Below are 25,721 nucleotides of genomic sequence, written 5' to 3'. Positions count from 1 at the left end.
TTAAAACTGAGGATAATGCAGTGCTCCTGGGGTGTGCCAGACTCCCTGTGTGTGCTGTGCAAAGGGACACCCTTTGGATCTGCCTGGAAAACTGGGAATGGGAGCCTGGGAGGAGCACAGAAGCTCTGTGCTTTGATCCACCCTTTTTTTCAGTACTACATATCTAATATTCCAACAAGGAGGACACGTAGGAGTGCTGTGGTGATTAGACAACCCTGCTTGTGGGGAAATAGTGTGATTTTCATTGATGGAATTTTTGCAGTGTGATGAAAATGGATGGATCTGAGGTGGCATCAAAGGTGGCATCAGACACATTTCAGTATTCCTATCTCTGCCTTATGGCTGTGGTATCAGTGCAGAAATCCAGCCCAGGCTGGCAGAACTCATTTTTTGCCTCTCAGGATTAAAATGCTGTCCAGGCACTGTGTCATGGCTGTCCCACTCACACATCACCGTGCCCCTGACGTGCTGCCTGACCATGATTTAACCTCAGGAGTTTCCAAAGGACAGAGTGTGACCAGGCTCATCAGGCACTGCATCACTGCTTGGGAGAGTGGCTGAAGATTTCATTTAAAACTGGAATCACTATTTGCACCCAAGACTGAACTGCCTTGAGAAGCACTTGTGATGCAGCAGGAAAATGTCAGTGGGAAAGGAGAAGCTGAAAATGGGTTTTAGGGATGTAACCAGACACTGCTTTCTCTTTCACTGCTCAGAATCCCAGAATGGGTCAGGTTGGAAGGGACCACAGTGAGGGTCTGGTTCAGCCTCCCTGCTCCAGCAGGGTCATCCCAGAGCACAGGGCACAGGATTGTGTCTGGATGGCTCTGGAATATCCCCAGTGAGGGGGGCTCCACAGCCTCCCTGGACACTCTGTTGCACTGCTTGGTCACTGCCCAGGGAAGAATTTCTGCCTCCTGCTCAGGTGGAACTCCTGGGCATCAGCATCTGCCTGTTCCTCATGTCCTCCCATTGAGGAGCAGAGCCTGGTCCATGCTCTGGGATATCCAGATATATAAATATCCACCCTTTGGATATTTATACACGTTACAGAGGTCCCATCTCTGCTGTGGCTACTCTTGAGCTCCTCTTTTCCTCCTCAGAGATGCTCCAATCCCTTCATCACCTCTGCAGCCTCTGCTGGACCCCTCCAGGAGCTTCTTGTCCTGAGGAGCTCAGAAGTGGACACAGCAGCCCAGAGGTGCCTCCCAGGGCTGAGCAGGGGGCAGGATCCCCCCCTAACCTGCTGGGAATGCTCTTCCTGATGCACCCCAGGATCCCATTGACCTTCTTGTCCCCTAGGGAACACTCATGGCCCAGGGACAGCTCCTTGTCCACTTCAAGAGATCTGGTTCTCTGTGGTTTATGTGAAAGCATAAATGAGCTATTTAATGATAATTCTGAGGCAATTTCATGCAGATGAAAGCAGTCTCAGTGCTTGATTTTTCCATGTTCATCCCAAGTGGCTTCTGCAGCCTTATTGGAATAAATCCCCATCAGGTGTAAAACCAGGGAAAAAAGGAGAATGTTGCAGAGCCCATCTATAAAATTAGAGATGTTTACACTCCTGGCCAATGCTGATAACCAAAGAGCTCACTAGAAAGAAAAATAATTTAGAACCTCTACTCTGGCATTTTAAAAGTGTGGGAAAAAAACAGGAGAAACATTCCAGATGAGCTCAGCTCTAAGCCAGGCATGGTATTAAGAGCAGCCATTTATCAGGAGTTTTAGCTCAAAACCCCAGTCATCTCTGCAGTCCAAGAAACACACTGTAATGCCTGGAGGTGCCAGGTTCTTTAACTATCACCTTTTTAGTTTCGGGAGAGAAAAATTGGGATGTTCTAATCCTGTACCTCTTTGGTATGGCTCTGGTGCGTGATCCATAGTTTCTCAAAATTGGCTGGAATTGTGCAGACTGATAGAATTAAATACCTTTTGCCTCTCGAAATGACTGATTCCTTCTGCACATTACTCAGTGGGGTACACTCAGAGTTAATCAAAAATAAGCACAAAGTGCAGCTTTTTTATTATTGTTAATTTAAATGGTGGCTTAATAATGTGCTTTTAAATAATTTCTTTGGTAGATGGGGTCGGTGCTGCTGAGAGTTGCTGGCAACGTGGCAAAGAGGCTGGAAAACCAGGGTTAAAAGGGATATTCTCTGGCAATTTGGAGCTGGAGCTTGCTCTGGGAAGCAGCAGAGAGCCCAAACACAGGTCATTTCCCCAAAGTGGTGGAACAGGCAAGGTGGGGTGGGACGTGCAGTTGGGAGGTGAGCCCTGCAGGGCAGCTTTGCTCAATCTTTTGTGTTGTTTTCCAGGCCTGGAGACGTGACTATGCTGCTTGCCAGGCCTCTGCAGAGCATCAGTTGTCTGGGATGGCCTCATTGCAGGATAGCAGAGCTCCCTGGGGCAAGGGATGGGGAGATTTGGGCAGAAGGGAATGCAGGCACACACGTGGGAGAGGCAGCAATCAGCTGCTCCCACCCTCGCTGCCAGGCTGGCATCACACAGGGACAAGGGACAGGGACAGGGACAAAGCCACGTGTCAGATGGGGTTTTTCAGGAGGGGATGGAGGTGGGAGGATGTCATGGGATGGAGTTACCCTCTCTGTAGCAGCCCTGAGAACTGAGCCTGTGATGGAAGTACACCTTAGCATATGGCACAGCGCTGGCTCTGGAGTTTTGGAACAATTGTGCTTTGCCTTGGAATGCTTGGAGGAGTCCTGCAGCTACACTGGCTTTAACTCACAGCCATGCTTTCAAGCAGCACCTTCAGGACTGGCTGCTGGATCAGAGATGCTTTCCAGAAAAAAATAAAAAATCTGGGAAGAGCTGTTTTAGAGCTGGTTTCCCTGTGTGATGAGGAACACAAAGCAGGAGAGAAAATTTCCTTTCCAAGCCACCAAAGGATTACTGAGGCAGTAAGGGGCTCTGGGAAAAGACAGGGGAGTATTTGAACAGATTTCAGGGCCAGGAAGTTTCCTGCTATTCCATAAATGTCTCAGGAAATACTGAACCAGCTTTTTTTATGCTTCTGCACCCTTTGCTCAAGTTGTGGAATCAAGGGATAGTTTGGGTTGGAGGGACCTTAAAGTTCATCTCATTCCATACCCTGGCCAGGGACACCTTCCACTGTCCCAGGCTGTTCCAAGCCCTGTCCAGCCTGGCCTTGAACTCTTCCAGGGATGGGGAAATTCAAACACATTTGTATTTGGCACAAGATCTTACTGATTTAGTTATTATTACTGTTGATACAGTTATTTTGTACAAGTAGAGCCTAAGAAGAGCCACCTAAACTCCCTTATATGCCATTAAATGTCTTTTATTCAGCCTAGGATGATCCTAAGCCTGCCTGACACAGCACACAAACCATAATAGCTGGGTGTTTTTAGAGTAAATGACTATAAATAATTAGAATTTCTGTTGTCTCTGCACAGGGCTGCAATGCAGCATGACTTAAAAGCCCTGGACTCTGACCTGGATAATAAAAACAACCTGCTTGATGGAGTCTGACTAATCTCCCCCATGCTGAAATTCCCAGTAAAACTGAAACACATTGGCTCTGGAAGGAATGGATATGACTCAGGTTTCAGGCAAGTTCTTGCTCTGCCCACAGAAATACTGCCATCAAACCGTTTCAGCCTTGAATCTGAGTACAGGATTTGGAGAGAGTGGCTTTAATTTGAATTTTTCCCTGGGAAGAGCTTCTCTAGGTGCTCACCAACCCACACTGCCCAGCTAACAAAGGAGCAGCCTGGTAGTCTTGAGGGAAATAATCAAATAATTTTTAAAAAAGCTTTGTCTCAAGTGTGCTTGCCATATTTCCCAGCCCTGGGATTGCAGCCAGTGTTCTGCTGTCACCTAGAGCCTGTTCCAGCTATTCCACCATGGAGATGTTGAGGTTTAGGGGATAACCTGCTCCTGTTGCCTGTGTCCTCCTTCCCCCTCAGCTCCTGCTCTTTGGATTTGCAGCGTAAGCCTGGAATTTTCTCTGCTGGGTGTGGAATTCACTTGGAATTCAGCACTTGAGGAACTTGTCAGCAGCCTGTTAAATAATCCTGTTGGCACACTGGAGCCACAGTGCCCTGAATCAGCCTCGTGTTCCAGCAGACATTCCCCTGCTGTGGTCCCCAGGGTGCAAAGTGGGAAAAAGCCCCTGCCAGTGAAAACAGGGAAACAACTGGATTTCAGAATGAAACATATCCTTCTTCTCTTGGGGGAAAGAATAACAGGCTGTCATCCACAGCCACATTCCCAGCCATGACTTGATTCCTTCATCTTCTCCAAGTCAAATCTGTTCTCTTGGCAATCAAGTCTTTTTTAATATATTCACCTGCCACTGACATTTGAGAACTGCTCTTTTGTCTTTGCCTCGGAAACACTTCCTATTTTCTGTCACTCTTTGGTCCTAACTGTGCCTATTTATCAAAATGGTAACTCATAGGGTTTTTTTCCCCCAGTTTTATGCCTCTTTCATCCCTTCTCTTCTGATTCTGCCCCTCCAGCTCCTCGTGGCTGCTTCTGCTCTCCCTTTGCTCTGCTTGTGTCAGTCCATGCCACGGTTCTTTTTTACCCCACTTGCCTCCTTTTTTCTTTGCATTCTACAGAGCCAAGACTGAAAATGCCTTTTCAAGCTCCTCTGCTTGCTTCTCAAAAGAGATCCATCTGTGGAGCAAGGGCTGTAGCTTGGGAGCCACTGCTCTGTGCTTCATGCTCATTTTTATTCTCCCTAGTTCTGAGCTTTTCCCTTAGTCTTTCTCTTCCCAGAATACCCATTAAACACCTCTCTTCTGCCAGCCACTGGCTCTTCAGTGCTTCTGCCAGGCACCAGTGGGACTCCTGGCTCTTTTTTCTTCGCCTGTTTCTTGTTTCTGTATCCCAGCAGATCTTTGCTTGTTGGAAATGGGGAAGTGGGGAAAATTGCTTCTTCCTCCTGCTCTGTATTAACTTGCTGGAGAAGACACCTCTCCCTGTCACAGTAGAGTGAAATAATAGCTGGGCTGGGGCTCTTCCCCTTCCCCTTGGGATTCATTCCCTTCTTCCTTTCTTTCTCTCTCATTGATTAGGACCAGGCTCTGCTGGTTAAACCAAGAGCAGATCAGATGGCAGAGCAGGCTCCCCTGGGCCAAGCCTAGTAGGTATCTAGCTGGATTCCTGAAAGAGAAACCAGCTCCAAGGTGAACATCAGGCCCCAGTTATCAGTCTGAAACACCCCACTGCTCTGTTCCTGCCTTCAGAAACCCAGCCTGCTGTGTTAGGACTCTGCTTGAGAAAGGAACAGAGGAGGAGCAGCTTAACACACCCACTGAACGGGCACAGCCTGCAGGATTTTCCAGGGAAAAAAGAAAAAAAAACCCAATCCTGCCTTTCAGACATGTAGAGCTTTATTATAACAAGCTGCTGGCAAGTGTGAGTCCCTGGGTGCCACTGATGTTTGTGTCTGTGTGAGTATCTATGACAACAAATAAACCTAATGTTTGGGAAGTGTCCTTGGGAATCCCACTGGGGGGGTTGCTGCATTAGGTCGGGAACACTTTGCATTTTCAGACTTTTAATTCCTAAGTATTATGGAGATGAGTATGAAGTGCTTTAGGAAAATGAACTAATTAGTCACCAGATTTTATTTTTCTTGTGTGCAAATGGGCAAGCTCAGACTAATGCTATTTACTTTAGCTGATTCCAGACTTTTGGATGTATAAAGGAGGGAATATTTTCTAAGCAGGAGGCTTAGCCTCAAGGTCAGTGGACTGTGGGTATCCATGGGTCACTTGCAGCCATTTGAAGAAAGTAGGAAAGGGAATCTAGCCTCAATTTTTTGTAATGGTCAGTTTTGCTTCTAGAGTGCTACAAATCAAAACTTTGGAAGCCTGGAGTTATCCTACAGAGCAGTGGTCAGGATGGGCAGGTCTGTGAGAATGGATCAATATAGTTAAAGGCACAATAATTTTGCTAAATAAATGAAAATGCTTAACTGGACCCATCTTTTTGCTCACAGGAGTTTTACCTTTCTCTTTGGTCCTCCTGCCTTTTGGAACAGAAATGTCTCTGCTATCCCTGTAAAAATTCACACAGGCTGAGGACAATCTTGCCTTTGGTCTACAGCTGAAAACTACAGAGACAGAAACTAGGGCAGGAATGGGGTGGGGAAAAGGTAAAGCCTTTTTGGGCAAAGGGATTTGGGAGCAAGCAGGTTGAGGAGAGCCTGGTCTGTAGAAGAACTGTGCTTGTTGTGGCTTTGCTGATGTGAGGCTGTTGAGATCTGAATGAGCTTTTCATGTTGCTTCTGCATCATTTGTGTGCACGTGTGGCAAGAGGTGTGCAGTGCAAATCCTGCCTGATGGAGAGCTGGGTATCAGCTCACAAATGCTGGAAGTTCTGAGCATTCCTGCAAAAGGTGCTGAGGGAAAAACCCATCAGAGGCAGAAAGCCCCAAGTGCCACGGCACCGAAATGTGTTTTTTCCTGGTTTTGCATTGGTGAACTGCTTGGAGAACAAGACTGTGATTCTGCCTGGCTGTAACAGCCTTGAAAAAGGCTCAAAAGCAACAATGTCTTATTCTCTGAATCCCTGTGGAAGTCAATGGGAGTCTGCTTAGAATGAGGACAATTAAATAACATCAGGACATGACCCTCTTCCCAGTGAATGCAAAACCTCTCAGGGAAAGGAGAGCTCAGTCAGGGAAGATCCCTAAGGGCTTTGTGATCTGAGATAGCTGAGTGTCTATCTGGAAAGGAATCACAGTGTTTGGAAAGCTGGTGAAGATGTGCTTATGTGCAGCATTGGTGCACTTGGTGATTAAATAAGAGTGCAGGAGCATTACTTGTTATGTTGAAAACCCCTTGGGGAGCTCAATTTGCACCTGTGCAGCTTTAAGAAGCTTATTTTCATTCCTTAGAAATTTGGATAGTTGAATGAGCAAGATCCAGGATTGCAAAGAGCCCTTTGCATGTGTTTTCAATCACTGCACAGAGGTGGCAGTCATAAATCCAAGTGTCAAACTGGAAATAAAACGTTATCTCGGAGTTTGTGGTGATTTAGAAAGCAGCATTGGTGATCTTATCAATGCCTCTCTGGAGATGTGACACCAGGGTTCAAGTGGCCTTGCTGTTTCAGATACCTGCAAGCCAAGATTTATCTGTGTGTGGGAAATAGGTGAATCCAGGGGCTTCCTGCTGGTGCCCCCCAAAGCCATGGAGCTGCCTCCATTAATGTCAGCACACTCGTAAATTCTGAGCTTGCACTCAAGGAGGCAACTTCTGCCACTGCACAGAAGCTTCCAGAGGTGTCCCCTGCCTCCTGTAAATCCATGGACACCCAGTAAAGTAGATTAACTGCAGGTGGACTCCATAACAGCTGCCCCTCCTTTGGAATTAGAGGGGTTCACACTTCTAAAAAGATGATCCCATAAGCAAGAAAGGCCTGAAGGGGTTTTTTGTTGTTGTTTTGTTTTAAATGGCTTTCAGGTTAGGTAGTTGATTCCAATCTATGGGAAAACAGGTTGCAGAGCTGTTGGCTCCACTCTCCTCTGCCATAAACAAACAATTCTCTTGTTTCTGATAACTTATTTCCCCTCTATTAAAGGAACCCAGTGGGTTATTTGCTTTGGTTCACTCTTCCCGTGAGCCAGTGGAGCATTTGCATTCCATTCCCCTGCTCCCTCCAGCCCTAAAGATGCCTGCCAAAATTACTCAACAGATAACTACACAGTGGAAGCTTTTAAGAACGTGTTAGGAAAGGCTTGAACATTACCCATTAATGTTTACATCTCCTAATTATATTAATTAATCAGCCTTGGAGGCTGTCTGAGCAGGGAGCCCAGAGGCAGGATTTCAGTTCCCACAGATGGTCTTTAAGTCACTGCCATGGCTGCTTGCAGCGAGGAGCTCAGCAGGCTCTGCCTGCCAGGATATTTGTGCTGGGTCCTGGACAGCCTGTGCTGGGGGGTTCCTGCCAGAGTTTGAAACTCCCCAAAGCACCTGGGAGCAGGCTGGGCTGTGTTCAGGGAGAGGGATGCTGAATGGAAGCTGGTCCTGCAGAAATGCCTCCTGGCAGGGGACAGAGGCACTCACCAGCATTAATTGTTGGGATACAGGGATTGCTGCCTTGGCAAAACCTGGGACTGCTGGCTCTGTCAGAAAACAGAGGTGAAACTACTGACAGAAACCCTCTTCCCCAGATACTGCCTCTTCTAATAATGTTTCTTTACTTCTGCAGGAAGACCAAGTGTTTGGGCAGAGGACACCCCAGGTTGTGCCATCCTCTTTCAGAGCTTCATTTCCATAATTCAGAGCTTGTCTGCACTCTCCTGAGGAAAACCAGGAGATTTGGCTAAGAGACACAACCCTGCAGAGGAATTCAGAAGGAGAATCTCCTTTTATGCTATTCCCAGAAGAATTTTGTTTGTGTAAACTGCACAAAGTACAAGAGAGAAGGTGAAGATGTATTCAGCTCCAGGAGAAAATATGGTGCAGGTACAGATCTCTTTCTAATTTAGTTCAGCTCATCCTCATCTGGTGGAATTAGCAGACAACCACTTATTTATACCCAAATCCTGATTATTACCATGAGCTCACAGCTGCTCCTAGCTGGTAACTTCTGCTCCTGGGTGGAATGTCACGTGCAAGTGGTTTGTGAGCATGTGACAATGATGACAGGGAAAACAAGTAATGAGAGTTTTCATTAGGTGAAAAGAGAATGGTTCTTCAGCCATCTACAGACAGCTCTTGTGGACAGCAACTCCTCTCTGTGCTGAATATCAAGTGCCAAATACCAAAGAGGCATTTTTTTTTGGGTAGGTTGCTACAGCAAGAATGCCCCTGCAGTGTGGGAAATGGATTTGTAGGGAATTTTTAGAGTCTGATAGAAGGTTTACATAGTATGTATTTAAATGTAAATACAAATTTCAGCAGGGATTCCTGCAGGAGTTCCTACAGCAGGAATGCCCCTGAAGGAGTGGCAGAGAAGAAGGGAATGGTTTTCCCAGACTCACAGGGCATTGCATGGGAAGAGGCCTGTGATCAAAGGGCTCCATGTCTCTGGTTGTGTTCCAAGGATCTTCAGCCCGGCCCTTGCTTTTGGACAACTGTCTGCTGGAGAGGCTCGTGCCACCAAAACCTGGTTTTTAAGCAATTTTCCCATCAGCTGTTCCAGGAGTGGCTGCCATGCTGTGTGGAGTGTGCAGTCCATGCTCCTGGGCTGCTTGGAAAGCAGTGCTGGCAGGTTGAGGTGAGCCAGATGGGACTGGAAAGCGCAGCAAGCCTGGCTGGGTTTGGAGCTGCGATTCCCTGGCCTTGTATTGGACTAAAAGGCAGGAATTCTTACACCTTGGAAGCAGAGCAGAGGGGGTGCTGCTGCTGGCACTGCTGGGGTGCCATCCCTCTCTGCCTTGTTGGCCAGGCTTCCCTGCTGAGGGATTGCCTGGCAGCTTCACCACTGACTCCAAAAAAGCAGAGTGCATGGAGTGGGAAATGGGCAGTGCCTGACACTGATGCCTCAGGTTTTAGCCTTCCTGTTTTTCAGATTCTGTGCTGCTTTAGTGTGTCAGTTCTGAGCTTCACATTATAGGATGGTGAGCTCTGTGCACAGAGCAGGGAGACAAAACAATTCCTGCTCTAGCTGGGGACCAAGGACAAATCATCCAAATCTCAGCCCAAGAGCACAAACAATGTGGACTGAAGAGAGAAAAACAAGAAGGATGGGATTCATAACCTAAAGCTGTAATGGGACAATGAACTGCAATATGCAAATGGAGCAGATCTGATCAAAGTGAGAGATGTCTTGACCAGTCATCCATTTTGTGACCATTTTGGTTCATCTGGGGTGTAGCCCTGGCTGGGCTCTTGTGCTGCCCAAGGTGGATCCATTGAGGCCTCCTACTAAATCCCTACTTTTATTCTTTAACTCTGTCTAGTCTTTGTTCTAGGTTAGCCTTGACAAGGCATCAAGACAAATGAACACTTTCCCTATTCTGTGGGGTTTGAGTGCAAAAGCCTCTCTATCCATTCACCTCCCTCCTGCCTCCCCCTTCCCCACCCCCTGCTGCCCAGGGAGCCCCAAGAACAGGAGTATTGGCAGTAAACTCAGCTCCACAAAACAGGCTGGGGAAAAAAGGGAAACAAAACACCATCACTTCCTATTTCTTTCTCTTCCCTCTGCATCAAAGCCCGGGCTGGCTGTCAGGAATGTTCAAAATGAATAAATAAAGCACAGGAACCCCCCCTGCTTCAGGAGGAGTCTCTCTCATTCACTCACCATGAAGCTTGGCCAATTCCTTTTCTGACAGTACTCGAGTCAGCAGGCAGAGCAAGAAGATCATTCAAAGCTAATCAGTAAAGTGTAAACCTATTATGAAAGCACATTTACCCCTCACTGCCTCCTCCCTCCCGAAAACCAATCCCCAAATCTGTGGGAATAACACACAGCCTCCATAAAAGTTGCTATTACTTAGATCCCCTGTTATTAGGTCAGTGATGGCACTGATGAAATGCTCCCCAGAGCTCTGAGCAGTGGTGGATAAATCCTGCCAGAAATTCATGGAGTAATTTGTTACAGCTCGAGGGCATGAGGCACAGCACAGCAGAGCCCGTGCATGAGGCTCTCCCCTGTGATTCTGGAGGCCATCTCTGGTAATAAAAACCTCATCTTGATTTCTCATCCTTTGTATTGATTTCTGTCAGAAAAGACTTGTCTTTGACAAAGATACTGCTGTATTTCTCTGGATAATAAAGGCATCCTTCTCCCCTTTTCTGCCCATCCCTTTTTGAAATTCATTTTAGGGATGACTCTAACAAGACTCGTTCTTTGGGAACTGGTTTATTCACTGGGTAAAGAGTTGAGAAGATGATGAGTGCCTTTGCATATTCAGCACAAAACCCTAAATGTGAAATTTAACAGAAAAATGGGTTTGGTTTGGAACAGGAAAGGAAATTGAAGCTAAAACCCCAGCTCTGCTGCATCTTAATGTGAAACTCTGTTATTAATTGAATGGATGGAATGTGTGGGACTCAAGTGATTACCATCCAGACTCAGATCTATAGAATCATAGCAACTGCTAATTTTGGATCATTTGCACTCCTGCTCTTGGAAAAAAAATAAAAGAAGGGCGGGTCTGTAGGTAAACTGCATGATGCTTCTTCACAAAGCATTCATAAACAATTATTTTTCTTTTCTAGTATGGTTGGACAAGGCCACATGGAAATCTGGAAGGCCTTATGTGAATAATTTGCAAGCCAAAAAAGAGCAGCTCCACAGAAGTCAACCCAGGTAAATTGAAGGATGGATGGTAAGGCTGAAAAATGCAATGTTAGATCAAAATTATTTTATCTTCTCTGCAGTAGGATTGATATAAGCAACTGGAACAATTTCATTTAGTCCATTCCTTTGGGCTTTGCTTTCCTTGGCTTTTTTATAACCTCTCTTCCTAAGAAGCTGCTTTGGGTCTTGAAATGATTGAAGCTGTTCCCTTGTGCAATGAAAGTGATAAATATTTACAGCAGCTCTTACAAGTTGAGAAATTTAATATGTGCTCATTCCTTTTGTAATCTAAGAGTAACTGTGCTGAAAGACAATACCTGCTAATTGTATTTTCTATCACAGTGCTTTCAGAGTGAAGGATAAAATATGGAACTTTGGCTTTATTTTCTACTCCGCACAGCAAAATTTATTCAAAAGAATCTTTGTTCCCCTTTATCTATTTATTTAATAGACTATAAAAAATGGTAAACTCTGTCAAAAAAACCTAGTTGAAGAATAATTTATAAGCTACAATTAGCAGTTGATCTGTCAGACTGGCTTAGGGGACAGCCAAAATATATCCTGGCAGGTAATAATTAATGCAAACCTTGACACTTCAGGCCTGGCCCTCTGCTGAGCAGGACACAGCTCCCAGTCCTCTGGCAGGAAAGCCTGGCTCTGCAGGATACACACACTCCCCTTATGGAGAAATAGGCTGATTTTTTTTGTTGTTTTTAAACCTCTTTTGGATGCCAACAAATGTGTCTGAGGGGAAAGTGATTGTGGTCACTTAGACAGAGGCCTGCTGTGAAGAGCAGGGCTCAGCAGCTTGCTCTGGTTCCTCTCAGCTCTGTAAATCAATGCCTCACTCAGCCAGAGTCAAATGAGCTCCAGCACTGGGCCATGGCCAGCCTGTGCTGCAGCTGATGGCAGCTCTCCCACTGCCTTCACCAGGGGCAGAATTTCATCTGCTAAATCACCAGAAGAGCTTTTATCAATGAGAGCTGTCTGGTCTTGGCTGAGCCATGCACTAATGATTTTTAGGGGTCATGACAGAGAGTTCATTTGAATGGAGAGAGTAGCAGGGAGTATGATGGGGCTTGGAGCAACCTGGCCTAGTGGAAACTGTCTCTGCCCATGGCAGGGGGTGGGATGAGATGAGCTTTTAGGTCCCTTCCAGCCCAAACCACTCTGTGCTTCTCTGATCAAACACTGACTGCAACAAGTGTGACACTGTCCCTCTGCCACCTGCAGATTGCAGTCCCACTGTCCCACTGCAATGACCCTGCTCTCAGGCAGGCCACAGAACTGCACATCTTGAGCCAAAAAGCAGTCTTAAGCCTAATCAGACCATTTTGATAGAAAATGGTTAATGGTTAAAATATGATATTGTTTCAGATGGGTGGGTTATTGTACAAGGTTGGAAGGGAGCTGTTTTCTCACTCTGTCTCAAATGCAGCAGAGCAAGCCTGACTGGAGGCTTATCTCTAAGCACCCTGTGGGTGTATCTTAGTCCCACCTAATATAATCCCTTGCTATGGGGATTATCCATAAAACTATCCAAGAACAGTTAATGTGGTGCTTAAATTCCAGCAGCTGCTTTAATCTTTGTTAATTTTCAAACCTAGATGAGATTCAAGACTACTGAACCTGACTAGGCAGACCAGAAAAAGGAATCCTTGGAGCTTCTTTAATCAGGTATGTTCATATGCTGGGCTTCAGGTGTGCCTCTAGCCTTGAGTCTCACCTGAAGCTGAGATATAAATGTAGCAAGCAAGTTGCATCCTGCTTGTAAGGGCTGCAAAAAGAAAGCTCAGCACTTTACATTCCACCTCGGACAGGTACATGAGGCTGAGGGCTCCCCTGAATCAGGCAGCAGGGGTTTTGATGAAGTGCCCTCTCAGCCACCCCTCTGCACCTCCCTCCACTGAACCATGGCTTCAGCTCCCTCAAATGATCCTTTGGATGGGCTTAGGCTGCTGGTTGGCTCTGCTGTTAAGGGTCTCTGTGGACCAGATTTAACTTTTAATAGTGTCTCATAATGTCTTTAAAGAGGTTTATGGCTCAGGCTGGTTCTCTGGGAGATTGCCTGTTCCCTGCTAATCTGCTACAGAAACATTGCCATTGGTTCCTGCAGTATTTCAGGGAGTTCTCCCCCAGCTCCACAGCCAAGTTAATTGGACACAATTGACCTATGGTAGGGAATGACTATTAGGTGAGGAATATTAAGCAAAGGGAATAAGATCTTTCTGTAGCTCAGAACATGCTGGGAGCTGTGGGGAATGGCAGGAAATGGCAGCTCAAGGAGTGTGCAGAGCAGGCCCTGGGAGAGGGCTGATTTAAGGAATGGGAAAGTGCTTTGCAATAACTGAGGTTTGTAAAACCAGCAGCTCTTTCCAAAGGAGAGTAAAAATACACTGCAGTCTTGAGAGTCTGTAAGAAGCAAAAGTGCAAGAAAGAAGAGAAATAGGCTGTGGCAGACCTGTGAGAGTGCTGGTTTTGATCATTCTTTCTTTTTTAACAAACACTTCACTGGAGCACAGCTGCCCAAACCTGACTGAAGGAGTGAAGGAACAAACAGGGCAGGATTTTATCAGAATGCATTTGTGTTTCCAACTGGGAACTGCATGCTGAAGGCAAGTCCAGCACCCTGAGCAAACACTCAATGATTAATGGGCATGACACTGGTCCACAAGACAAATATGAGCCCTGTAACATCCCTGAGCAGCTCAAGACACAAAAACAGTTTGCAGAGCAGCTTTATGCAGAGCAAATGAAGCCTTGCTGCCAAATCCTGGAAGTTTTGGTTGCTGCTTCCCAATTTACTTTCACACACTGATCCTCTGGATGGGGCAAATCCCATAAAATTATAAAACCAGCCCATATTCCTTAGGACAAGAGTTTCCAGTGTCAGAATTGCCAGTCTCAAAAGTTCTTTGGCTGAAGTAAACTTCCTGAGAGAAGCAGAGGTGTCAGCAGAGGGTTTAAAACTGTGTAAGTACGTGCTTAACTCTACTGAGACGTGAAGTTTCCCTGAGATCAGCAGAGTAAAGTTCCATTTGGGGGAGTGGCTCCAAGGCCAGGCCTCAAGAACAGAAGTGCTTCAGATTCATGGCTAATACCAGCAGCAGGATGGCAGTGCCAGGGACGTGATGTGATTTGCTATGGCAAATAATGGTCCTTCCATCTCATGGAAGAGTGAGTTCCCTCTCTTAAACTTTTCAGGGAGAAAAGTCACTGCTCCTGAAGTTTAGAGTGTGCTGCTTGTAATTCCAAAGACTGGGCCCAAGGTAATGTGCAAGGTGAAGGTGTCCCACTTGAATATTTGTGGACCTGATCCACAGCCAGTGACTGCAGGAGCACCTCTGACCCCTGCCAGGAGCTCTGGTCTCCCCAGTCAGGAATGCTCCAGCTCAGCATTTGGGCTTTGCAGCTGGTGCAGAGCTAACTCCTCGCCTGGGACTGGCAGCACTGCCTTAAAGATGGATTTTGCAGTTTGTAGGAACTCAAAATCAGGCTCTTTGGGGCAAATGGGCTGGTTCAGGGGTCAGTGTTTGTGCTCACCTGCACTCGAGGAAGCACTGGGTGATCTCGTCCTGGAAGGTTTCCTTGATGTGGGGCCCCTCTGCTGCCCTCAGCTCATGCCTGAAGGAGAAGTTTTCTCTTTCCTGGACTTCACCTTCCAGGACATTTGTTTTCTGCAAACTGCTCATTGCCTCCAACTCAGGAGGCAGGCTCTGAAAAGGAGAGGAGAAAATAAAAGGTATGAATGAAAAGAAACTTAATATTTACTGGAATGTCAGGTTGACAGTGAATCTGAGCTTAAGCCTTAATTTACTTGCAGGAAGCCAGGAAACAAAACCAACCCTGTGCTCATAAAAAGTGCCTGGATGCACACAATGGTCTATTGTTGGTATTTCAGCATTAATTAACAACATTGCAATGTACAAAAACAACCTTTGCAGCGTGGGATCCTGGATCTCAATGAGACAGGTGAGAAAGCTGCTGTTCTGCAAATGCCAGCTTTATCCATGTCAGAAGGGTGCCAGAGAATTTTTTAATTGAATTTTCAAATGTCTGGACTTCCCATTGGAGCTTTTTAATTAGCCAGTATTGTTTTTAATTTGTGCACTGAAATTTTTATATGCACACTGCTTGGTCAGTGGTTTCCTGGTATTTTGTTGCAGCTGGTCAGGCTCCTTTAGGAAATCAACTTCCCTTGAGGAACAACAACAACAAAAAAGGAATAAACAACCCCCTGCCTCCCCCCAATCACTGTAACAAAAATCACAGCTCCCCAAGTTTCCCATGATTTGATAACCTTGGAAAGAAAGGCTTCTCAGCCAGTTTCAAGTCTTACAATAATTTCTGCTCTGTGATTGATTTTACACATGTAGTGTGAGGGAGAAAAATGAAAGTCTTTCTGGTATTCAAATACAGAAGCATGAAAAAACCCATCTGCGTGGGTGGGCTGAAACTTTGCATTTTTCAGCTTGCAATCATTGATAAAATTAAGATGTTCCCAGTGTTTTACGAGCTATTGCTACCTTGTAAGTGCAGAGGAAAATCTATTTTAAAAATCAACTTGTGAACTGGCTTTGTGGTTTTAGGTTTTCTTAATTCTGGAGCAAATTGGTTTTTTCATGTACTTGGGAATTATTAATCATATTGTCTGATGGTATATGGCAAATTTAAGAAGGGAAAAGAGGAGAAAATATGACAATCTGGTTTTGTAGTATAATTTTATTTCTTTTCAAAGTTTGTAACTGACATAGGTGGCAGCATATGTGAACAAAAGCTTGGTTTGCATGAAAAAAAAAACCAACATAATTTAGCTCTGGTGTTTCAACTTCAGAGCATACAGAAATTGTCCTTAACTGGCACATCTCAAACTGATTCAGTAATGCATTCTTCTTGCTCTGGTGATGTATTTTCTAGTGTGCTCCAAGTCTCAGTTCCTGAGGCCTCCCATGAAGACAAAAAGCTCTGTCAAAGCTTTGGCCAGCTCATATTTAAGATCTGTTATTCCCTGCTTTTCTGTGCTTCCACCAGGTTCCAAAAATCACTAATAAGTGCCAAGCAACTTTGGTTTCTGAGCACCCAGAGGGATCCCCCAGTGTCCAAAGCAAGCACACAGGCCCCATTCAGAAAAGCAATTTACTGCATCTGGGATGTGTGACTTGCACTGTGCTCCAGGAATGGGTCAAGGCCACCAGGGAGAAAATATTCAGGAGGAAATAAGAACAGCAGTGTGCTTCTGAAAGGTGGCTGCACATGTTCCCTCCCTGAATATGTGACCCCAAGTGCTGCCTTTTACCCTGAGATGTTGCCTCTGCTCAGTTCCCAGTTTTCAGGGAAGTGGAGTGTTTCCAATCTTCCTCCTCACCAGCACCTATTTATGAGCATAACACAGCTACTATTGACAGTGTTTATTTGTATTTCACCATTGCCTGCATTGCTGATGTTAAACAAAGCCCAGGACAGCCAGATGTGATGCTGCTCTCTCAGGGGCTCCTTTGGAAACCAGAGGAGCCCCCACAGGCCCTGTTTTCCAGACTGAGATCCAAAACCAACTCCTCTATTTGTGTCCCTACAGCAATCCTGAGGGGATTCCTGAGAAATTCCCAGCAGATGGTCATGAGGAACCTGCAGCTTTAGGGAGGCTGATGGAGAGAGACAGGCTCCTCTCCAGCACAGCCTGCACACTGGAAGGTGCAATGTCACCAGGTGGGCAGGGAAGGGTCAGCTCCTGCAGCACCTCAACTGCTGGGTGCATCATCCCTCCCTTCTGCTCAGGCTCTGGCACTCACCTGAGCCCACAGTGAACCAGTTCAGCTCCCTAAAAAGTGGAAAATAATCCCTTTTGTCTTTTCCTCTCCTCCCACCTCTCAAGTTACTCATCTCCCTCCATAATAAGGTGATCGGCCAGCCAAGGAGCAGCTGAGGGCCAATGCCACAGCAAGGGCAGTGGGAGCAGAGCAAGGTGGGGAGCAGCAGCACAGGCAGCAGAGCTCCTCCCTGCCATCCCAAAAGCTTTGCAGCTCCTCTGAGCTGCTCTCCACTGCATCCTGAGGGAGCCTTGCATGACCAGCTTGTCCCACTGTGAATTTATTCAGCCCCCCTTTCAGGAGCCCCAAAGCCAGACAAGGTAAGAGCTGTTTGAAGTGGCAAACAGGAGGTGCCAATGTGAGATCAGCACTAGGAAATTCTTCTCTCAAAAAGAGAATTGCTACAGCCCATATCTGATGTCAAGAAGCTGCTGAGGACACAGCCCAGGTAGCTCTGAATCAGCTGGCTCAGATGCTGATAACAACAAGGCCATGGGAAATGTTCTGGTTGGAAAAACCCAGCTCAGTCCTGGGTAAATATTTGTCCAGTTCCCTGTCTGAGCACCATTCAGTTATCAATACATCTGCTAACAGGAGTTTATCAGCTGTACTCAGCACCAAGGCTGGAGTACACACATAAACCTGCAGAAGCTCTGTTGTATTCTATTTTTTTTTTGTTTTGTTTTCCACAGTCCATTTTACTACAAGAAAACAGAAGAAATGAGAATTACTTCTAGAACAAGACTCCAGCCATTCACCTTCAATATTTCCCTAAAGAAAAAGCATGAAAGAGAACAGAAGTTGATAAGGCTGTATCCTCTCTTTCCCCCAGTTCTCCCGATTTCTTGTTTGGCAAGAACGTGCTCCAGCTATGATGGGAGCAGGACATGAGGAGCATAGCTGGCTGTGAGAAATAAAGCCTGAAGGACTCAGGGCTGGCTGATGAGGAGCTTACATAGAGTGCCCTGCCCATGGGGGAAGAGCAGGAGGGGTCAGGAACCCAAGGCTGGCTCCAGTTCTGGGAGAGGAGAACCAGGAGGAAAGCACTGGCTGGCAGTGAGGACATCATGCCATGGGCACTTGGTTTTTAAATTCAACAGCACAGGTTAATGTACAGCTGGCTTGGCTCTCTGTTCTGTCACTTTGAAATCAATGCAGTCATGTAAACAAAAAATGAATGGACTTGAGGAAAATAAGGATGAAGAGACATCAAATGAATTTATGTGTACGTGGGCCAAGTGAAATGGGGACTATGTTAAAAATGTAAGAACTGATCCAAGCATGTGGATACAAGGAAGTGAATTAATTGATAAAGGAGGGAGGGAATAAGAAGAGGAACTAGACAAAACTAAGTGTGGAAGGGAATTTAGCAACATAACCTAGACACTGGGGCAGTGGGAGCTGCTGAAGAGATGTACAAAGATGTCCAGAAGATGGAACTGTCAGTTCTCTACCATTTGTCAGGAATTTTCACAGAAAATGCTTTTCTTCTGTTGAGTAAATGATGATATAAAATGTTTTAGACTATTAAAACGCTTTAAAAAAAGAAAATAAGCTATGAATAGCACAGGTGATTCCTTCCAGCTTTGAAGAAAGCTGCTCTGTTGAACTTGTTTTATTTTGTCTCCAGTGTTCTTGACCTAATCACAGAAGCATGTGTCACCCTAAACCTCACCAGCTTCAGGGTTTTGTTTGCCATGGAACCTCTATTAACACCATTTTCATCTGGGGGGGTGCAACTGGATGGGCTTTAAGGTGCTTCTAACCCAAACCATTCCATGATTTTATGGTTTCAGCATAAAACATTCAGCATAAAGCACATTCCTAACCCTGTTTCAGAATGAGGAGCCAACTGCACAACCTGGGGCCTTGTGTTCATCTTCAGGTGCTCCTGGACCTTCAAAAGGAGACAGAATCTCTCCAACAGCCCTGCTCTTGCCAACCAGCAGAACTCAGAAGGAAACAGGTGTGAAAAAGCTTTGGCCATCTGAAGATGCAAGAGGGAACAGGAAGTGAAATGGCTGGAGAGTGCCAAGAGAGAGGATGAATTCCAACAGCTCCAGCAGGAATGCTGGAATCCCTGCTGGCCAGCCTGTGACCTGTGCCTTGCAGCATCATGGAAGAGCTTTCCATGTTTCCAAATGGCTCTTGTGGAGCTCTGAAATGATCCTGAGTGTGCTTCCACAGCCCTCTAATGTGCATGGAAGGAAGACAAAAGCCAATTTATTTCTAACATCCCTTCTCTCAGCGCCTCTAATGTTCCTACTTCTGAATCAAAGGGAGGCATTCTCCAGGAAGATGCTAATAAATAGCTTTTCCTTGGGGGAAGAAGCATTTTCCCATCTTTAAGAAATTTCTCTGGCCATGTGAAATTCAAATTTGTTAACTTGCCCTACAAACAGCAACTCATTTAGAAACAAATTACAAATATTACATGGAGACAGTGAACTTGATAATGCAATGCTGCCACATCAGTTGTAGAATAATGCATCTTAATGAAGGCTTCCCATGTGAATAAACCATTATATTTACAAGCTTTTCACAGTTAATGACCCAGAACTGGATAACGAAACTCACATTTTTAGTGTGGTCCTCTGTCAGCAAAAGTATACATATTAATAATTGATGTTGCTGTAAAAATAGGACATATTATGAAGATTCCTGAGTTTGTGGGAAAATAGGACTACATGGTCCATTAACTTAAAAGGCTTATCTAATGTTTGATGGGCTTTGTCTTTAAAATCCTTGTTTAAATTAATAAGGCAAAATGGACATTTGTCTGAAAGAGAATTTTATTCCAACTCATCAGTCACGAGTGTGCTGCTAAGATTCTTCTGTTCTGTTCTTTGCTCGTTCCCCAAAAGAATTTAAGTTTTAGGGAAGGGGATGATGCACCAGCAGAAGGGAGAAGACATTTCCTACAGCTCCCAGGTGGGATGAAGGACCATGTGGGTGATAATGGGACAGGAGAACCTCCCATCTGGAGACAGGGTGAGGGAGCTGGGCATGTTCAGCATGGAGAAGGTTGTGTGGAAACCTCAGGGCCCCTTCCAGTATCTGAAGGGGTTACAAGGAAGCTGGAGAGGGCCTGGAATGGCAGGACTAGGGAGAAGAGGTTCCAACTGACACAGAGTGGGTTTAGGTGGGATATTGGGATGGAATTCCTCCCTGGGAGGGTGAGCAGGCCCTGGCACAGGGTGTCCAGAGCAGCTGTGGCTGCCCCTGGATCCCTGGCAGTGCCCAAGGCCAGGCTGGACTGGGGCTTGGAGCAGCCTGGGACAGTGGGAGGTGTCCCTGCCATGGCAGGAGTGGCACTGGCTGGGCTTCAAGGCCCATCTCAACCAAAGCACTCCGTGGTTCCACAGAACTGGGTCTGTTTTCCCTCCTCACCTCGGGGCTTTGCTTGCTGGGATCCCTTTCCTGGCTGGAAAGCCCTGCCTTGGTGCTGAGCTCCCCAGCAGAGCCTTCACTGCTCATTGTGAAGCACTCAGAGGTGTGCAGGCTGCCTGAGCATGCTTGGGGCTGCTCTTCCTCACAGAGGAGGAGGAGGAGGAGGAGGAGGAGGGCCTGCTGTGGAACTAACTGCTCCTCAGTTGTTTCATTAGGAGGGCAAGAGGCTCAGTGGCAGTGAAATAAATACATTTCATTTCTCTCCACGTTGGAAGGCCAACATCCCTATTATGCCTGAGAGGTAGATTTACTGCAGCTTTTATTGCTGGGTACTTAATTTAGGACAGCTTCTTGTCGTAGGCCTGGAACAGCAGAGCTGAAGCACATGCTCTGTGGTTTTATGGGGCTCCAGGAAATGTTCTGCCACAGCCAGCATCGCCCCTAATGGTAAGATTTCAAAATTTGGACCAGTTGTGTAGCATTTTTTCAGTTCATGGTCAGAGAAGCAAACAATTACCATTCGCTTCTCTGGGGGAGAAGCTTAATTTCCAAATATTTTTAAAGTAAGTAGTTGTAATAGTCACTTATTTTAACCAGTAGTGAAAGGGAAATTCTTTTTTTTTATACATTTGGACTACACAGGCATGTAGACTAAAATAATTTACAGTCAGAGCAGCTGGGGTCTTGTTCTTTACTTACAACTCTTGTTCCTCAGGTGGAAGGTGTCCCTGCCCATGGCAAGGGATGGAATGAGATCATCTTTAAGGTTTCTTCCAACCCAAATCATTCTGTGATTCTATGATACAATTCTGCTGAATTTTGAACTGTGATCCAAACTGCATTTAAAAGTTTGCAGTAGGATTGAGCTATGTCCTTGCTTTATTTCAATATAATTTGTCTGGCTGAGGGAAGAATAGATTTTTAAAGAGGTCTCTTATCTTGTGAATCATAAAATCATGGAATGGTTTGGGTTGGAAGCACCTTAAAGCCCATCCAGTTCCAACCCCCCAAATGAAAATTGTATTAATAGAGGTTGCACAGTACACAAATGGTGATAGCCACATCAATTATATGGCTGAATTCCTAAATTAGGCACAAAAAAAAGGAACAAGTAAGCAAAATATATTGCATTCATTAAAGCTTCCCTACTCTCTGACTCACTCCAATGGCTTTGCCAATTAAAGTAATTGTCATATGCATTCAAACAAAGCATTTGTAGTAGGAGGCCTTGCTAAAAAAATACTGAAAATGGCTGGTTTAGAGATTCATATGATACATATTTAGAAATATATTTACATGTAACACCTTTTAGGAAGATAAAGAAAATTTGAAGGTTTACACGCAGGGCCAGATGAGTTTACATAATTTGGGTTTCGTTTATTTCTGATATGATACCTGGGCACGCTGTTAAACTTGACTAAACATGGCAAGCATGTTTTGGGCTCTGAAAGGCAGTGATTTCATTGTTAGTGTGACTGCAGCCAATGAAAGCCAAATTATTTAGCATTCTTTCTTCCCAGAGTCTTTCTGCTTCAAAAATAAGCAGGCTCAAAATTTCTATTGAAAACAGGACAGATTAGTTATCACTGCTGAGATGTGAAATAACAGAGGACTTTGTGCTGACACCCAGGCAAGCAAAACTCATTTTAATCTTAAACTTGGCAAAACCAGGCCTGATCTGCACCATTGCTGTAGCTGCCCACTCTCAAGAGCTGATGAAATATTTTAAATTTCACTTGATGGAGTTTGTAGTTTGTTAAGTCCTGTGTAATATTTATTTAGCCATAGTCTATAATGTTTACACAGAAAGCTATTCTGGGAAATGCTGATTTTATTTTTTTTTTCTGACTGGATGAAATGAATTATATTTATCAGGAATTCAGAGAAGGAGGAATGTTTGGCAGACTGTTTTCTCAGATATAAATAAAGCGTTAACCAAGACAACATGCCTAAATTTGGGTATGTTTAAAAGAGCTAAGAAGGAGAAAACAGCTTTTTATTTAACACCACACAGATCCTTTCATGTGAAAAGGATCATGGAATGGTTTGGGTTGAAAGGGATCTTAAAACTCATCTTGTTTCATCCCCTGCCAGGGCAGGGACACTTTCCACTAGGCCAGGGTGCTCCAAGCCCTATCCAGGCAGGCCTTGGATATGGAGGAAGGAAGGATGTTGGAAAGACCATGTCAGAGAATCACAGAGCAGCAGGTGTTGCCCCTCCAACTCTTTGGGAAGGGCTGGAATTTCAGGATAGAGCTCTGTAAATGTAAATTCATAGCTGTGAGACCCTAAGCTGGGCTTTAGTTTGTCCTGCAACGTGTTGGAAGTCTGGTATCCTAGGAGATGTATTTCTATGAGGACCTTTAGGAGAAGTTGGCTCTGGTGTGGAGAGGAAAACCTGATGCTCCAGTGGGAACTACAGTGGCTCCACGTGGCTCATGCATCCTGCTGAACTGTATCCATTTGAGAAAAAAGACAGAAAGAGCCATGAGGCTTTGTGCCACTAAAAGGAGAATTCCTTAAGCTGTGCAGTGTTTACTTTTCTGATGGGATGGGTTTCTGGATGTGCTGCTCGGATTGCAGTTCTTCTGGTGAAAATGGAAGGAGGGGCTGCTCTGAGTCAGCGCAGCCCAGGGAGAAGAGGCTTGGGGGAAAATGTAGCAGAGCACTGCAGGTGGAGAGAGGGACTTGTCTTTCTGTTCTCCTGGACTCCTCTAATTCCTGCTCAGCAGGTTTAGGGAAGGCAGTGTGATTTACTCTGGGTGGTGCAGAAACAACAAAATTCTCAGGAGTTCCAATAACAACTTTTACTTGCCAACGTTGGAACATCCTGACAAAATAAGGCACGTGGCAAACTTTATCTCCTCCAGACACAACAGAGGATTTACCAAAGCATTGACTGGAATTTTTTGGCCTGACTTCCAGAATATTTTGAGAAGAACAAGGTAGAACTGGACACAGCATAGGCTTGTTCTCTGTCATCAAGCAAAAGATTAAATAGAATCAAATTCCAGAAAAGATACATAAATTTTTTGTGAAGCAAGTAGAGAGTAAAGAAAATAATAGCCTGACCAGTGCCCAGCCCAGGGCAGGTACACAAAAGTGCCCTTGGCCACCTGGGCGCTCGCTGGCTTCGTGTTCTTCCCACTGAATTGCTTTAAACCAACTGTTCCTCCAGTCCCCAACATCCTCCTACCCTTCATAAATCAGTCTGATGGCAAACTGTTTATCCTAATGTTTTAGGTTAAACCCAGCCTTTCCTCTTTCCAGTAGCCTGTGCTGTGAGATTAAAAGTATAACTTCCTGCAGGAGAGTGCTGAGGGGGGATATCCAGGAGCAGTCTGCACCACCCTGAGACACAGCAGTTGCCAAAAGCCAGGTCACACAGCTCTGCAGCAAAATTCAACAATCATAACCTCTGAAGGGGGCTTTCAGTGACAGGGAATCTATAAATGCCAGAAGAACAGGGCAGTTTAAAACCCTGATGTGTTAAATGGAGCTGGGAGGGTAAAACAGAGCAAGGAAAGGCAGGTTTGCCCAGACAGCATGTCTGTGTTTTCAGATAGCTCAATGTGTTTTCTTGCCACATCAGTGTGGTTTAAACACAGCCCCGTGCCTGGAGCAGTGGTTCTGGTGGTCGTGCTGGAGCTGGCAGTAAACAGCCCTGTGGCAGGAATGTGAGGAAGATCAGGAAGCAGCTCAGGATACAGTTAGCAAGATATATGTGCTCTTAGGAGGCTTGCTTCTCTTTACAAATTAAACTGGGACTGCAAAGTGTGATTTATCGGGGCTTTGGAGAACGTGTGCTGAGGGGATCATGCTGTTTCTGCAATTAGGCTTTAATAAATAATAATAATAATAGTGAGGCTTTATTTTTGAGCCAAGAAAAATCTCTCTACCATAGGCTTGTTCTCTGTCATCAAGCAAAAGATGAAACAGAATCGAATTCCAGAAAAGATACATAAATTTTTTGTGAAGCAAGTAGAGAGTAAAGAAAATAACACTGAATTATGCAAAAAAAGTGGACAATTCTTGGGTTTGACACTTATTTTCCTATTTTTTAGGCCAACACAATCGAATTTCCCCAGAAATCTTTTACACAGAACTTCAGATGGATCAGCTCTTTGTGCAAAGCAGTCTTTGTCTGAAAGTAACACAGACATTTTTTTAAAAAAGCCCTAATTATAAGAGAATTTATATTTATTGCAACAAAAGTCGAGTCTCCTTTGGGATGGACTTGGAGTAATGGATGGTTGGGTCTTCTAATTTATCTAAGTCGTGCAGCATTAGAAAAGCAAATTCAACATATTTACACATGAAGATCTGTGGTCATTTTTTAGAGGGCTGACGTGATCATACATCAAAGGGACTTGACCTTTGGAGCTCCCTGCCTATCTATCAGTGGGAACCAATGTCTGCTTCCTTTGGAGACCAGGGAAGGGAATGCAGCATGGAAAGGGAATAGAAAAACCCTGGAAAGATGAACAGGATTTTTAAAACTTTATTTAGAGTTATCATTTTTTCCCTCACATGCTTTGATTATAAACTTGATAAAGAGCAATGAGTCAGAGTGCAAGGGAGCAAACATCAATTCTCTTGCTTTTTAAATGGAGGTCAGGAACTGAATGCACTCGATGTGTTTGGTTTGAATTCCCTTCATCCCTCTGATGATATAGATTACATTATGCTCCCCATAAACCAGGCTGTTCACATCCCAGTTTCCAGTTCCTCCCACACTGGCCACCATGAAATGAGGGCTTGGCTGTGAACCCTCAGATAACTGATGCCAGATTTACATTTCCTTCCTAAGGACTCGGTAGAAACATCGTGGGATTTGACAGGAAACAATCCCTTGTTCTGCAAAAGGTGCCCTTTCTACCTCATTTTCAGTACATCCCAAGTATTTAGGTCTGCACTGGTTAAAATCTCTGGGAATTTTGTCTTAAACAGAGGCAGAATTGGCACCCAAGGTTCTGTTTAGCTGTTAGAGACCAGCAGATACTAAAGGCAGTAATCCCTAAGGTGTTACCTGTATTTAACATGACAAAGCTTATATAAATGTACATTATTTTCCATCCTAAAGGTAAGATATTAATGGTATTTTTAACTGATGTGAGATGTATTCTCTAGGCACAATCAGTTTTCAGAACCCTCTAAAGTAGCTAAGGGCAATTCTATTGCTGGGCAAGAAAATCCCCCAAACTGCTTGGGAAAAGCAGAAAGCATGTTTTAAATCAAAATTAAATTATTAGTTTATAAATTAATCACTTA

The 25,721-nt window shown here is 45.0% G+C and overlaps 1 protein-coding gene across 1 annotated transcript in view; it reads right to left on the bottom strand.

Annotated features, from left to right (window-relative positions):
• Nucleotides 1–25,721, bottom strand: part of IQCA1 (IQ motif containing with AAA domain 1) — a 106,975-nt gene that overhangs the window by 62,035 nt on the left and 19,219 nt on the right. The window contains exon 6 of the mRNA XM_036386745.1: nt 14,797–14,969. Coding sequence (XP_036242638.1) covers nt 14,797–14,969 — 173 coding nt within the window. The remainder of the gene's footprint in view (nt 1–14,796; nt 14,970–25,721) is intronic.

The sequence above is a fragment of the Molothrus ater genome, chromosome 7 (assembly GCF_012460135.2).
Source record: "Molothrus ater isolate BHLD 08-10-18 breed brown headed cowbird chromosome 7, BPBGC_Mater_1.1, whole genome shotgun sequence".
Taxonomy (NCBI): domain Eukaryota; kingdom Metazoa; phylum Chordata; class Aves; order Passeriformes; family Icteridae; genus Molothrus; species Molothrus ater.
The sequence above is the reverse complement of the archived record's forward strand: the minus strand, read 5'-3'. Positions and strand labels throughout refer to the sequence as shown.